The 15,645-nt window shown below is 41.2% G+C and overlaps 2 protein-coding genes across 2 annotated transcripts; one reads left to right on the top strand and one right to left on the bottom strand.

The window, feature by feature from the left end:
* The first annotated feature begins 7,352 nt into the window (after positions 1 to 7,352).
* LOC148641584 (keratocan) lies at positions 7,353 to 11,532 on the top strand. The gene is made up of 2 exons (XM_088618808.1): positions 7,353 to 8,175; positions 9,423 to 11,532. Exon 2 carries the CDS (start codon positions 9,429 to 9,431, stop codon positions 10,866 to 10,868), a length of 1,440 nt encoding a protein of 479 aa, XP_088474934.1. The 5' UTR covers positions 7,353 to 8,175; positions 9,423 to 9,428; the 3' UTR covers positions 10,869 to 11,532.
* iscua (iron-sulfur cluster assembly enzyme a) lies at positions 11,156 to 15,640 on the bottom strand. Its single transcript, XM_088618810.1, has 5 exons — positions 15,471 to 15,640; positions 12,824 to 12,937; positions 12,352 to 12,462; positions 12,181 to 12,259; positions 11,156 to 11,837 (listed from the first exon to the last, which is right to left on the bottom strand). The coding sequence occupies exons 1-5, from the start codon at positions 15,567 to 15,569 to the stop codon at positions 11,749 to 11,751; spliced, it is 492 nt and encodes a 163-aa protein (XP_088474936.1). The 5' UTR covers positions 15,570 to 15,640; the 3' UTR covers positions 11,156 to 11,748.
* Positions 15,641 to 15,645: the final 5 nt, after the last annotated feature.

Here is a 15,645-nt window from a genome sequence, read left to right on the forward strand (position 1 = left end):
TTACGGGCTGTTCCTTTGCTTTGTAGGTCATTTCATCTACTTCCTTGTTTTCCACTTGGAAATAAGTTTGACCTCAACATGTGTCTTTTGAAACCTTTTTTGTGATCGTGAGTCATGTTGTCTTTGCTGGCGCTTTAATTAGAAGAGCGAATGTCTGCCTGCAAGATAATGTTTACGACAGGCCTTCCTGTTGCTGGTTTCCTTTAATAAATCCCCTCATGTCTGAAAAATATCTGATGCAAGCATCCCGCGCAAGAATTCAATCTATTGAGAAAAAGTTAAGTTTACGTGTTCCCCGAGTCTGTTTTGCCGTGTTTGTCTGAACTGCCTTTATGATGGCAAACGTTGAAGTGGCGCTGTACCTACAGAGAGGGCGCTGCCAACGTGTGATCCCCAGTAACAGCAACCTAAGTGACCACACCCTGGACACACCCCTATGCTTTCAGTCAGGTACTGCCCGGTTTTCTCCACCAAGTGAATCAAAACAAATGAAATGACTTCAAGGTAATTCTGCAACAACCTTTATATGATAAACTTCATATTCAAACTGCACCATATGATAAAGCTATGAAGGATCAGAGACTCAGAGCACAAGAGATCAAGGTACTCACATCTACACATTCTCAGTGTCCCTCTTACATTGGACTTGATTCACCTTCAAACGAATTATTGTGCATGTTCCATTAAACATTTTTAACATCACTCTGGATACATCCTTATATACATACAGACATGTATAAGTAATAATCCTGACTTTCTCTAAAAAGCCCATGAAAAATAAGCTTCGCACATTGGCGATGTTAGAAACCCCTATCAATCAGCAACAAACAGGCTGTCAGCCCACCAATAACACAGCCTTGGTTCAAGGTTTCCTGAGGGGCTTGTTAAAACCATTTGTCTTCAGGGTCCTGCTAATCAACCTGAATCACAATGTGTAGAAGCCATCTCATTTCAGCAGCTGCACATTCCAGATCACTCTCCCTACTAATTGACCTTAATACATCCTGAATAGATAATGGTTGCTGATGGTCTGCACGGACTGTTTCTTCTCACTGCAGTGCAAATCAGAAGTAAGAGTCCCTCTTGATATTGACTAGAAACTGAGCAAAACTTCAATTTGCTGTAATGGAGAATGTTGCCCTGGGAACGCTAATCTGGGGGTCTGTGTTTCTAAATGTTGAAGGAAAATGTTGGGCTAAAAGGAAAGGATAGAAAAGAAAGCTTTACCTTAGGAACTGATAAATGTAAAAGGCAATTGCAACTGCATTCCAAACAATTTACTGTCCAAAGAGATCTGAAATGCTGCAACACTGTAAACAATCGCAGTTTGAGTGCCCTGTCATAAAACATGTGGTGCATATTCTGTTTGAGGAATATGTACAGTTCTATTTTAACACAAAGACCAAAAGTGGGACTGTCCGCACAGATATCTTGGCATCCTTCTGAACTACTGCTTCGTACTTTAACTCTTACAGTACCTTCCTCTCGGCGATTTTTAAACTGGTTATGAGAGGCCACAGCTCAGCTGCAGTGTACTCGACTGTACTACTGACAATGTAAAACAGCTGATCTCTGCTGTCACAGGCCTGTGCTAGCTGTTTTGCTGCCACATCTCTGCCTTCTCCATCTGCTTCCTAAACCAATCAAAAAACTGCCAGGCATTCATGACACACTAAAAACAGTGTCCAATGTGTAACGTGTGCTACACCAATAACAGAGGAATGCGTTTAAATTATAGATTTTGTGCTTTTTTGTTTGAATATCACAACTGAAAGTTTCAAAATATTGTTTTATTTAACTACTACTCTTAAGATCACAAAACATTCTCTTTTCCTTTGAATACACCTACACGCTTTATCTAAAACACTTTTTTATAGTGCCCTTAGCCGTTAAGTGTAGGTGTTTCAGTTTTAAAAAGCACTTGGGAACTCTGAGGTTTCTCAACACTCATTTATGGAGCCAACGCACCTTACTGGAACCCTACAGCTGCATTTATCTTCTGAAAAAGACTATAGGGAAATAAAAACATTACTGAACAATATATTTTTTTTCTTTTACATAAATACATTGCAGAAGTCTGAAAGAGGAGAAAAAAGGGAAAGTGAAAAATTCCTATTAAGGCTTGCAGTTTTATTTCTTTCCTATCACCCTGTGCCCAGTTTTCCTCCCCCACAAAAATATTCACACAAGACTCTTGAGAAACAGTACTTCATTATTTAATGCTGCAGAAGAAAAACAGTGACCCCTGTCATTGTAGAACATTCTCACAAATGTTGGCCAATAAATATCAGAACTATTTTCTCACTCTCAGAGAGGAATGGTGAACTCTGCTAAAATGACCCATTAATAATGACAAAATCCCACATCTGGTTATGAAAATGCAGATCTAATTATTGGGATTAATACAGTTATTAAACTGAAAATGTATACCCATTCCCATCACTAAAAATGGTCTCAAAGTTAACAAGATTTATATAAAAGGACGTAAGAAAAAGCATAACAGGCAGTTCATTTTTTAATTCCCTTTCCTTATTCATACAAGAGGGGCAGGAACCATTCTGTAGGCCTGGCTTGAAATGCTTCTCATAGCAACTTAAAATAGTACACTCGAGATGTTAAGAATGTAAGAGCCTCCTCTTTTCTTTCCAGAATGAATAGATGAGCATCACCAAAATAGTTCACTGCATAAATATTTAATCCGAACATTCCTGAAATGAGCTGGTGTCATAGTTTCCCTCTGTGGGTTTTTATTTTTTCTCTGTGAGAGGAATCTGATTTTCCCTCTAGAAAATCATGACGTGCCACTAAACATCTCCCGCGTTCAAAGGGTGCTCTTAGAGATTTGTGCGAGTGAGCATTTGACATGATATTTGCGTCAACCCGCTGTGTGTGGCTCTGTGTAAGCATGGATTATTTTGATAACTTTGCCCCCAGGAACAAGTTAATATAATCGACACTGATTTACAATGAAACTGCAACAAGTTTACGTCAATAGCTCACTGATCGCATACATAAAAGTATTTAAATTTTAAACAATGAGCAAATAGGTTTGATTGAGCATTATTAATACTTGAGATACAAATCATGAGATTACCTTACACCAGGTGAGAGGTTTAAAATTTCCAGAGTGAGTTGATTATGAATTTTGGACAAACTCCCATTTAAAAGACTTCTATTAATGCAAGGACAGTGAAATATACCATGCCTTGTATTGAGTCTAGCCCTATTCCGATGAAGATAGCCATCACTGAAGGTACTTCTCTGTAAGTACTCTGTAAGAAAAGTGTAGAGGAAAGATAGCAAAGATCACTTGTACCAGTCCATGTCCATTACACCATTCTATTCCATCTGAATAATGATTTTCAAACAGCAGTGGCTTCTACACATGATCCCCGGGAAGAAATAATTTTCTTAATTCTTTACAATTTAAGTCTCCTTAAACTGTAGAACAAATAACTAATTTCTTGTTTGTGGTGGGCCCATATGCGGCGAATCGTGTGGGATTCATGCTTAGTGAGACTTCAGCATATATTACCTCATGACATAAAAATAACAAAGAGTGCCCTTCGTATTTTTAAAACATTAAAGAAGCTGCAGACCCCAAATTAGATGTTTGTCTTACAAATAAAGAACACTGGCAGTCGCAGCCTTAATCTGCTTTAAATTACAGCTTGACTCTCAGTTTGACTGATATAAATACACACTGAAAATTGGAGCGTACATCATGGAAGCCAAATTAAGGCAACTTTGGTGAAAAAAATATGGAATTGAAAGAAGTTCTCTTGTGTTCCAAGAAAAATAAATGACCGGTTTGAAATTGCAGCTTTGGAAGATTTTAAAATTGAAAGAGTGACTCTAAGATTATACACTGTCAAGAAAACTCTGTTATAATATTTTTACACCACAAGTCCAGGAAGAGGTTTCAACAGTTTTCTGCAGGAGAGTAAAAAGTTACTTATTCTTTTCTTTAACATAAATCTTCCCTTTTATTTTTGATATAGTTCCTGGTATTTAATCGTAATTAAAAAAATGTCCCTGCCACCCATTTTCGTTCTATATGCAGTTCAAAGAAAAAGAACAAATTTGATATTCATTTGATAAAGTTAATGCACTGTGGCAAGCACTTCATTGTAAAGCAAGCAGAAAGATATGCCACATTATCATCACTAGAGGAATTCTCACAAACTTTGTCTCTTTGAAATATAAAGTAGAACAAGAGCTACAGCTATAGAACATATAACAGTCCTGATTTTCTGGTAGTTCATATAATTCATCAGAGGTCACTAAGCATCATGAAATGCTGGCTCCAATGAGCATGCTGTTATATCCATTCTCCTTTCATTCCTTCACTAGGGCCAAAAGCTATGCCGACTATTTCCTTTTTATTCCCTCTGGAATAATAAAATGAAAGGCCTCTTTTCCAAAGTCTCCCTCTCACCTCTTTTCTATGCACAGAAGTTGACACAGATTCAAATGAAGAGTGGAAATTAAGCAGTACTTAGCCAACACAGTGCCTGTTTCCTCCAAGATAAATTCTTTTGATTAGATTTTAATCCACTTACACAAGGGGCAGAAAACTACGAAGGAGCTTTTTAGCCAAAATGCAATACACATGTGAGAAAAGAAGAAGCAGAAATGGAAGGGAAAAACTGATTTTTAAACGCAAGTGTCCCGAGTTAAAATAAATGAATATGTTGTCACATCTGCAACTTTACAATTCGATAAACACCTCTAGACTTCAATGCTTAAGACTCCCATATGGCACAATATAACCGTCCCAATTTTCTGGCAGTTCAGAATGTCGATATATTGGATGTGTCCATATAATTGTTGAACCAAATGTGAGCCAAAGATATCGTTGACTTCCATATGGTTCAACAATAAAGACACTTGTTTGAAGGTTAAGTCTTATAATCTACTGTAAGATATTGCCAGTTCAGGTCTGGGCTATACCACGAGCCAGCTGTCTCAAGTGCTTGATTTGGTTAGTTCACTCCTCTTGTTCGTGCAGTCCCTGCTGAGAACTCTGCAGGACAATGGTAGCCCGTATCCAGGAAAAGGTGTGAGCAGTTAGTCCTTGTGGTTCATAAATGACAATTCCGGATATTGATATATAAAAAGACAAGAAGAAGATATTGTTATATAAATGTGTTTTGCTTAGTTAAATTAATTGAACTGAAATAATACAGAAAAATATTTTCTTTCTTTCTAGACTTAAGATACCATACTTCTCATCCCTCCAGAAACTCAACATGAGAAGATTAATTAGGATATCCGTGACTTTGAAAGGCCAAACTGACCTTTAGGGATCTTTGACTTCAAGATGCAATTTCACAGCGAAATGAAACATTTTAGAGTGCATAAATGTCATATCGACATTTGACAAGTCATGCTTCGCAAAAAGGGGAAATGTTTGAAACAAGGCAGAAAATAGCTATCAGAGCATTGCATGGGAAACAGTATACATTAACGTCATCTCAAGAATTTCACCAGCCTCAAGCTTGGAGGCAGCAGGAGCACTGTGGGTGAAAGTGATCTATCATACAAACAATGGCAAAACAAGACTTAGTTCCCAATAAACTTTCTGTGGCTTGTCATTTTGGAGCCTCTGCTCTCTCATGTCCTAGACAGTGCTCCTCTGCCCTGCTGCTGAAAGAGGCCAGGGTCAAGAAACGGCACTCCTTTTTATGAAAAGTCAGCCAGCGTTTCTGGGCATAACAGGCCTGATCCACTCTTCACATCCTGTGGTCACAATGACCCAAGCCAGCTGCTTACTACAGGCATTCTCCAGCACTTACGTGCTAAAGCAGAATTAAACCAACAGCTGTACCTCTTCAATATTTATTGCTGGTTTTAAGTGAAGTAAAAGACAACTTTTCAGAACTGGAACTGAGGGCCTACTTGAAAAGCTTGAATATGGAGATACTGTATGGTCGACTCCAGAGTGAATCAGGTTTTGATAAAACAGTGGAAAGAAAACTGGATACAGGAAAACAAACCTATTTTAGTGTCACTTTCTAAAACCACTTGTTCACTTTTACACTTAGAAGCCTTCACTGACAGAGATATCAGTAGGAAAAGGTGGCATTCAACTGTATTTCCTTAGTGTTTTGTTCTTCTCTACTATACGTACGCCCGAAATACAGAATATGTAGCTGTTAATTTGCAGCTGATTGTTAATTCTCAGCTTAATAGATCCCTGTTAATAGATACCTATGTAATTCACATGGATGAAAATGAACACTGACTTGGCACCATTACAACAGGCATCAAAGATAGTCTGGCACTTAACACCCATATGACCAAAGCTACTGATTCCAAAACAGCAGAGCTCAACAATGCAAAGGGTTCTTTCAAATCTTGGCAGTGCTACAAAATTTCATAAATATTTCAGCAGCCAATTACACAAAATTGCACACATTGAAATTTAACAAGTGGACAACTGAATAACTCATTGTCTGAGAGATTTGTTTTTAAAAGCACTTCCACTGCGGTGGCATAGACCTGCCATTATGTTTTGGTTCGGCCATTAAATGTTTAAAATCTCATACAACTGTGTAGTAGTTCACTCCAGAGTTTAACATGATATAGACGTTATTATACAGTCCCCCCTAATCCTTTTTATTTGAAATTAAGAGCCAGTTTCTGGTATGTAAAAGGGGTGCTTTTGATTTTCCAACTCTGTATGCAAAGACCTGCGTCACACGTGGACAGGATTGTTTTTTCCTGTTATGCTCCAACAGTTAATTTTTTTTCTGTGTGGTGCAGCACTTACACTGCCATTATAATAAATCTTGCAGTTGCTCTTTAATTTCGTGATTTTCCAGAGCAGATTAATGAAAATGAAGCAGCTCAAGATGGGAGCAGGGTTGTGATACTGCCTGCCGGTCGGTTCACTGGCTCTTTGTCTTTAGTGCACTAGTGAAAAGGCTGTGAAAAGTGATATTCTAACTTGTTTTGTCTAACTATGAATTTGATCTTGAATACCTTTCAGGTTCCAAGAACAGTCTGTCTGGGAGAGGGATTCGTCTGGGGAGCAATTCGTAAATGAACTAATTTCAGGTGGGTAGCTGCGTCAGCATGCGTAGGCTGCAATGGAACAAGTAATAGGTTTATTCCATGCTGAAAAAAACACCTGGACACCTGAAGAAGGCTCCACGGCCGAAACGTTGTGTTCTCTTTCTTCTTTTTTTCAGCATGGAATAAACCTATTACAATGAACTAATTTCTACAGTACTTTCATTTCTCGAGTGTCTTGAGACGCGACGTTACAACCTCAATACCGCCATCTTGTGACTCATATAGGTGTTGCAAAGCAGGCTGGATTTAAGGCTGTCTCGCAAGGTAGTCTCCCCGCTATTCCGTTTTCTGTCCAAACTAATTTTGAAAAGTCCCCAGAAGATCCGAAAAGTAGTCGTTATGAAGATATAGTACGTTAACAAAACCACTCTTCTGACCGGGATTGTTTTTTACTGTAAATGTTGTTTGTTTGTTTGTTTGTTTTGTTTCATGACAGGAAGCTATGCTCTAAAATGAATGAAGATCACAACATCAAAGATAAAAAGTGACAACCCCCGAAGACAATGCAGATGAAAGAGCCCTCGGTGAAAGCTGAAACTTGAGCATTTTCAGGTACCTTGTTTCAGGGTCGGGTTTCAGCATTTCAGCATCGGCAAGGTGTTAAATAATTCCGGAATATAGTGCACTGCAGCCTTCACTTCTGCTCTTCAGGATCTTGGGCGGCGTGTTTGCCAGTTCCATGAACTTCAATTAACACCGTGCTTTTGTGTTCTCGGGACTTCGTGCGCAATGCAAACCAGGGGCGAAGACACTTAACAGACGGCAAAACGAATAACTAGCTTCTTGCTAATAAATGATATTGAGCATCCCTATAAACAAGTCTTCATTAATTTTTTAAAAAACAAATCAACAAAACTACCCCGCGACCGACGTCACGGGTGTAGCAGGACAAAAGCTCTCAATTTATCCAGATAGCGAAGACACACAAGTAATGGAACACCTTAAGATCCCATTAAACTTTGATGGTTTGGGATTTGCACAGACCAGCCTCTTTCTAGAAAGCATCACAGAAGCACGCAGGACTATGCGAAAGTTGAAAATCCCAGTCCTTATACAGTCGGCAAGGAGAAGACATCTTCGGCGTCTATGGATATGGTAGGCCCTGTTTAATTCTGATTTTAGGAATCCAGATCATGTTGCCATTTTCACACAGAGTTCATTTGAGTGTATTGGGCACCTGATTACCATACTGTAGATCTATTTTTTTTGTATCCAAATACAGAAACTTTTCAAGTGATCCAAATTCTTATATCCAAATGTAAAAATGTGAAAAATACAAATTTTGGTTCAATTTAGGAAAACGGCCACAGGTTCACTGAAATTATGGCAGTGGAATGCAATAGAGATAGTGGGCTTTCTTAGGAGCTATTAAAAAATACATCACAATTTACTTTTTGCAAAAATAGTATGCCTGGATGGTCCATTTGCATCACCTTTTAGATCGATCTTCCATTTTTACGTCTTTTTGAGTCTATGGTAATAGGCAACAACAACAACACATCATTGTCTAAAAAAACTCGACAGTTGAAATGTGTGGCACTTTTCAGTTTCAGAAAATCACATCTCAGAATTATTATTATTATTGCTTACACTTATATAGCGCTTTTCTGGACACTCCACTCAAAGTGCTTTACAGGTAATGGGGACTCCCCTCCACCACCAGTGTGCAGCACCACCTGGATGATGCGACGGCAGCCATAGTGCGCCAGAACGCTCCCCACACACCAGCTATCAGTGGGGAGGAGAGCAGAGTAATGAAGCCAATTCATAGAGGGGGATTATTAGGAGGCCATGATTGGTAAGGGCCGATTTGGCCAGGACGCAGGGGTTACACCCCTACTCTTTTCCCTGGGATTTTTAATGATCACAGAGAGTCAGGACCTCGGTTTTACGTCTCATCCGAAGGACGGCGCCTGTTTACAGTATAGTGTCCCCATCACTATACTGGGGCATTAGGACCCACATGGACCGCAGGGTGAGCGCCCCCTGCTGGCCCTGCTAACACCTCTTCCAGCAGCAACCTTTTTTTTTTTCCCAGGAGGTCTCCCATCCAGGCTCACACCTGTTTAGCTTCAGTGGGTTGCCAGTTGTGAGTTGCAGGGTGATATGGTGATAATGATTAAAAACTTGTATTGTTTGAATCTGTAGAGTAGTTGGGAATATGGAAAAAAAAAACAAGACATACTTGTGACTGATTCCTACCTATATAATTCTGTGGACCATTGAACATGGCATGAAGCTAGTTCTAAAATCACAGGGAACCCCGAAATTGAGGTTTGTATGCCTGAGAACGAGGACAATCCACTGCAGTATGATGGCTGTGCCTTTCTCTTTCCCCGCAGTAAGCCATGCCTGGCTGCCTCTGTGGCTTGCTGCTCTTCCTGTTCCTCTCACGAAGCACGCACACCCACCCCTGGTGCCCCGAGGGCTGCTGCTGCCCCGGCCCGGGCTCCTCCGTGCTCTGTGAAGGCCAGGGGTGGCGCAGTCTGCCCCGCTCGGTGCCGCCCAACGTGTCCGCCCTGTCCGTCGCGCGGAACCGGCTGTGCGACGTCGACCACCTCCTCCTCCCCTTCTCCCGGCTGCGGGAGCTCAGCCTGAGCCACAACGACCTGAGCCGCTTCCCCAGGGGCCTGCCCGCCGGCCTGGAGACCCTGCTGCTGCGGGTCAACCGGATAACCTACCTCACGGCCAGCAGCCTGAGGCAGCTGAGCAACCTGACCCGGCTGGACATGGAGGACAACCGCGTCCGCGTCATCCAGGCCGGAACCTTTCATGGCCCGAAGCAGTTGCGGTTTCTGAGCTTGAAAGGCAACAGGTTGTCTTCCATCCCCGACTCTCTGCCAGGCTCCCTGGTACACCTGGACGTGTCGCATAACTGCATCTCCACATTAGGCCTGACGTCTCTTGCCAGCCTGGTGAACCTGCAGATGTTTAAAGTGAACAGCAACCATTTAAAATATATACCGGACAGAGCCTTTGAGAGCCTGCCAAGCCTGAAAGCCGTAGAGCTGGACGACAACTTATGGGCCTGCGAGTGCGATATTTTGTATCTCTACAGGTGGCTTTTAAACAGCAGGCTGAAGATGGCTACTGATCTGGTATGTGCAGCTCCTCTTCATTTAGCAAGGCGGCTCCTGCTGACTTTGTCTGTGGTGGCCATTTGTCCCACTTTTCTCAGGCCAAATGAAAGAATTTCTTATAATGTTCTTGGTTTACCTCATAAATTGCAGGAAAGCCCCAGACAAGCACTGTCAAATAACGCTCAGATCTCTTCTTCTACGCCCATCACTGGAACATATTCACTGATTCAGGCCCGTGCAGTTAAATCTAAGGGCAAACAAAACTTATCTAAAGACACTGCTTTGTATTCTCGTCAAAATCAGCAGAACCCTCAAGATTTGGCCCCACGTTACACTTTGGAGGAAATGAACTATGTGGACTGCCAAGCTATGGCTGGGAACGACGTCACATCTCCTGGAGCTTCGTTCACCTCCACAGCGCAGCCGACGTTCTCGGAGAGTCCCAGATGCTCAGAGGATTCAACAGGCAGCTCTCCTCATGAAAACGTGACCCATGTGACAATTACTAGTGTGGTACTCCCAACCGACAAGGCCAGTTTCCAGCCCACAATCCTTTACAGGCCAGTCCCCCCACATGAAAAAAACGCCATCGTGGCCCTCTTGGCAGTTCTCTGCGTGCTGGTTCTCCTCGTGTTGCTGGCTGTAATAGTGGTGCTGAAAAAAATATTAGAGAGAAACCGGAGGGTGGCTCCTATTGAACAGTCTTAAAACAAGAAAGGCGCTCTGGCATGCTTTTAATGGGTACAAGCAATGTCTAATGCAAACCGAACGATCACTCGATCCTAATGGTATTGTACCAATTTAGCTGGCAGGTTGTTTCACCAAAAAGGAGCACAGAAATCTGCCAAATGTTATTTTGCTAAAAACGTTTAAGAATTCCCTCTCCTCAAAAGGTCACATTAATGAGACTACAGCCGTAGTGAACAGCATTTTTCCCCAACCTCCCAATGTAACAAATAAGTATTTTTGACCATTAGTTATCATACAGTAAGCCATTTTGAATGATTTTTTTTTATTATACAGACTGCACACTGTATTATATACATACTGTAAAGAGATGCATTTTACAACCATTTAGCCAACACAGAACTGCACTGCCAATTTATACACAGCAAATAAACATGGTATAAAATGTGAATGCTGGATGCAGTTTTCTTCTTTCCCGTTACAGACACATTTGTGTTACTAATGAAGATGCAAAATAATTCCAGGTATGTCCTGCAGGTCTTGGTAGGGCTTCATATATTTTTATCATGTTGGTATCACTCCACCTGTTTCTTGTGTGTGCGCATTATAATGCCACTATCAGTTTTCAAAATGTTTAAACAGAAAACTAATCCATACAATAAGATACAAATCAGAAAAAAACAAATGGCTGCAAAACAAGTATAATAAAAAAACAGCTATGCAATCTTCCTGACAGATAAGGCTTTTACTTCACATCAATCACCAAAGAAGCTATATTACATTGTGCGTTCCAGTCTAGAGTGATTGTGTAAAACTTGCTGTTTTCTTCGCCTTTGTAGACATTGCAATGCTTGAATGCTGGAATGAGAACTCTGTCTTGAATGATGTAGATGGCGCCCGTCTAATTACTGGCTTGTGCTGTTTTATCGTTGTCTTGCTGTTTCAGTCTATAGTCAGCTAAAGCAGCTTTAATAGCATCTTCAGCAAGCACTGGCAAAACAAAGAAAAAACTGTTAGACTTGTCATGGTCAATACTTTCAATAAAGGCAACACTGTTAGATGTTAGGTGCTCTAAAAAGAATGGACACTGATAGGTTCATAAGTCAATGCATTTGTTTCTTAGTCCAAGACTAATGCTAAACAGGGTCTATTTAACAATCTACATTAGCAGTTCTGGACCGGTACTAACTTGAGTATGGGAAATCAGTCCTAAAACCCCACCGTTACAGCTGATAAAAATTTACATTTTTTAGCAATTTTAGGAGATGAATGAAAAGATGGTGATAGGGTCTTGTGCTGAAAACAGATTGGAAACAATAGTGCATTAACTTACTTGAGCAATGCAGTTTGACAGGAGGAAGGCTAAGTTCTTTGGCAATTTCAGTGTTCTTGATTTTAAGGGCTTCGTCAATCTGCAAAGAAAAGATCAAATTCAGTGATTAAATCCTTGCAAATAAGATAAATGTTCCAAAAATAATTGTGGAAGAGGTAAAAAGTTACCTACCGATTTGCCCTTAACCCACTCTGTCGCCAAAGAACTGGATGCAATTGCCGACCCACAGCCAAACGTTTTAAATCTGGCATCAACAATCTTCCCCTGCTCATCCACTTCAATCTGCAAAGACACGGGGCCAAATTCAAGGTCAGGGTTTACTAAAAACGGTGAATACTTCTCATCCAAAACGTGAGCTTAATTTAGTTTTTCTCAACTGCAAACATCCCATACGAGCGCAAGTCTCATGGGAGTCACAAGCTCATCTGTTAATGGCCACGGATACCAAGAACAGTTTGCTTTAAAGCTTCAAAAGCTAAGCACATAACACTTTTTGTATTTATCCTGACAAAGTACGTGTTAAATATAATTGGATGGTAGCTGTATTCAGTTAAGGTCACATTATCATAGAAAATGTGGCAATCACAGTAGAACAGGAATGTAAAGGGTGTATCATGCACAGGTAACTGCACAACTAACTTACTTGTAATTTCATGACATCGCCACACGCGGGCGCTCCCACTAGTCCAGTGCCAACGTTCTTTGCATTCTTGTCGAGGGAGCCCACGTTCCTGGGGTTCTCATAATGATCCACCACCTTTAAAGAAACAAAAATGTCCCTGGTTTATTCTTCTATGTCTTTATTGCAATCGTGACCCCATGGGTGGAAGACTTTAAAGGACACCATGATAAAAAAAAAAGTAAGATGAGTCCCACCACCTTCCAAAACAAAAACCAGAACAGACTGATCCACTGAAAAACAGGCTGATTATCTTGTCAATCGTACATTTAAGCACCCGATCCTCACCCCCACCCTACAATAGAGTATTCTGGGCAGCACCGAGTCACACTCTCACACATCAAACAGCAGGTTAAGGTTTACTGATGAAGCTAATGGGGCTTTAATAGATTACAGACAAAGCTGAACACAAGATTATGATTCCTGTAAAATGTGGCATCTGCGTGAAACTGAGAGTAACTATTTTTAATGGTGACCAGCAAAGGAAAACCTTGTGTGGGTAACATTTCACACAACCTGATCATTATAGTGCAATTGGGCCCAGGTAATTTTTCCCCCCAATGCCATATAGTTTACAATAATCTATGCTTTCAAAAAAAAAAAAACATTTATAAAACTAGATATTCACAAATCTGAGTGAAAAAAGTCTGGGTCCCCGTCGCATCCCAAGTATCTGAATCTATTTTAAAAAAATCTTGAGGTCATTCTCAAATTCTCAAGTCCGGACATGATCCATCCATTTTCTAACCACTTTGACCTGCACAGGGTTGAAGGGGAGCGGATGCCTGTCCCAGCAAGCAATGGAGTAAGGCAGGAGACTCCCTGGATGAAGCCAATTAACCTACCAGTATGTGTTGGGACTGTTGGAGGAGACCGAGCACCTGGAGGAAACCCATGTGAATACGGGGAAAACATACAAACTCCACACAGACAGCAACCCAGGAGCCCCAGCACTCTGAGGCAGCCATGCCAACCACTGCGCCATCATGCCACCCCAGTCCAGACAATACTGCCTCACAAACATACGCTAAGAAAAACATGTGTGTCTAATCATTATATTGTGGCAAGACAAGCAATAAAAGGGTGAATCATGAATCGTTCTTGAAAAGCACACTCTGAATGAGTGTCATTCCTCTCCGAATAAAGCTTGCAATCAGTTTCCGAAGTTCATGCTTCAGCAAATTAGGACAGATGATAAACACGTTATTACTCATCTCTTGTGCCATCACCTTTTGTACCCTGCAAAGGAAGATCACATAACTCAGGTCATGTCTGGGAACGCTTACCCAAGGGGCTTAACAACTTAATGCAAATGCCCATTTTACCACGCACTGTAATCCAGACAAGGCTGTTCATCTTCACTCTGCCAAGCAGAAATCACCACCATGTCAGTGACAGACAAAAGGTGGGTTAATGCTAGCCAGGACAAAAACAGCTTAGCTCTAAGCATGGTATAAACATTTAAGTGACCCAGATTTCTTCTCACAAGTGTAGCGGGTACTTAAATGTGCTGTTGTGACACAACCTCGGAGCCTGATCTTGTCTGATCTCAGAAGCTAAGCAAGGCTGTATTAATACTAAATATTGCTCTTAAAAAGCTTACTAACTCTTTGTCATCTGAGTTTTATATGCATTCATATTTTGTGTTCTCTCTCATATCTTTCTTAAATATGCTTTGTTGAGCAACCAAAGCTCAAAAGAGCCGTAGGCAGTGAACTCCAGTAAGAGAGACACCGTTTCCTCAAAGATCTTGAGAAAAGGGATTCACTGAAATATGAAACTGCTATACAATACTGTTTACCTTGGGGTAGATTTCATTACTAAAACTAAATGCTATACAAACTAAGTATAGCCCCTATTTTGTATAAACCCTATAAAACCTATTTCTAGAATGCATACAGGAACTAACTTGTAGGGAAAAGCACTATCTTCTCTCGTCAGTTAATTAGTTAGCGAGCGGGGTATTGTAGGAGACAGCTCGATGCCCGCTGAAAGTACTTACAATACCGTTCTCTCAAACACAAATTGGTTTAACTGTTGACTGGATCAAAGCGGTTCAAGTTTTCGAAAAACTGCAGAATAGAACAAGTCATCCGTATTACGTTTACGTCACTACAGTCATCTCAACGCTACGCGCATAGCGGCATTAATGACAGCATAACAGCGCGCCGTATTGCATGATTCAGTCCAAACATAAGATTAAAAAACGCCTTGAAACGTTTTACGTCTTGAAAAATTCTAAAGGCAACCGTGTCGCCTATCGAATACAGAAGACTTGGAGGGGTTCACCGCCGTGTCGTTACAGTCAAAACATGACCCGACCCGATGCCGTCACACGAGGTGACATTAAAAACAACGTTACAAAACAGGGGTTTTAAACTCCACCTGGAATCGGATGGCCAATTCCCACAGCTGCTTCTTTTTGTAGGTGTCGTTGTCGAAAGCGTGTGTTTTTCTAAAACGCAGTTAAAAGTTACACCAGAAAGGAACGCCCCCTGTAGGTATCCCATTACGACATACGCACTACATAAAAAAAGAGTCGGGAACGCAAACGGTGAGAATGCAGACACCTGGACGGCAGCGGTGAAAGACGACCCTGTTTCCACGTTACCTTTTTGTGATAAGGAAACGACACGGTGAGTTCCGGCGCCGAAAGCCTTCTGAAGAAAAACAGCGGGGAGCAACACCTCTTCACCATCGCCACCGCCATCTTTCCAGCGAGGATGCGAGACAGCAACTGTCCCGAGGCAGCCGGAGCGAGCGCATAAGCACCTTCCTGCTCGCGT

This window comes from Lepisosteus platostomus, chromosome 24, assembly GCF_059453375.1.
Source record: "Lepisosteus platostomus isolate fLepPlt1 chromosome 24, fLepPlt1.hap1, whole genome shotgun sequence".
In the NCBI taxonomy this organism is placed as follows: domain Eukaryota; kingdom Metazoa; phylum Chordata; class Actinopteri; order Semionotiformes; family Lepisosteidae; genus Lepisosteus; species Lepisosteus platostomus.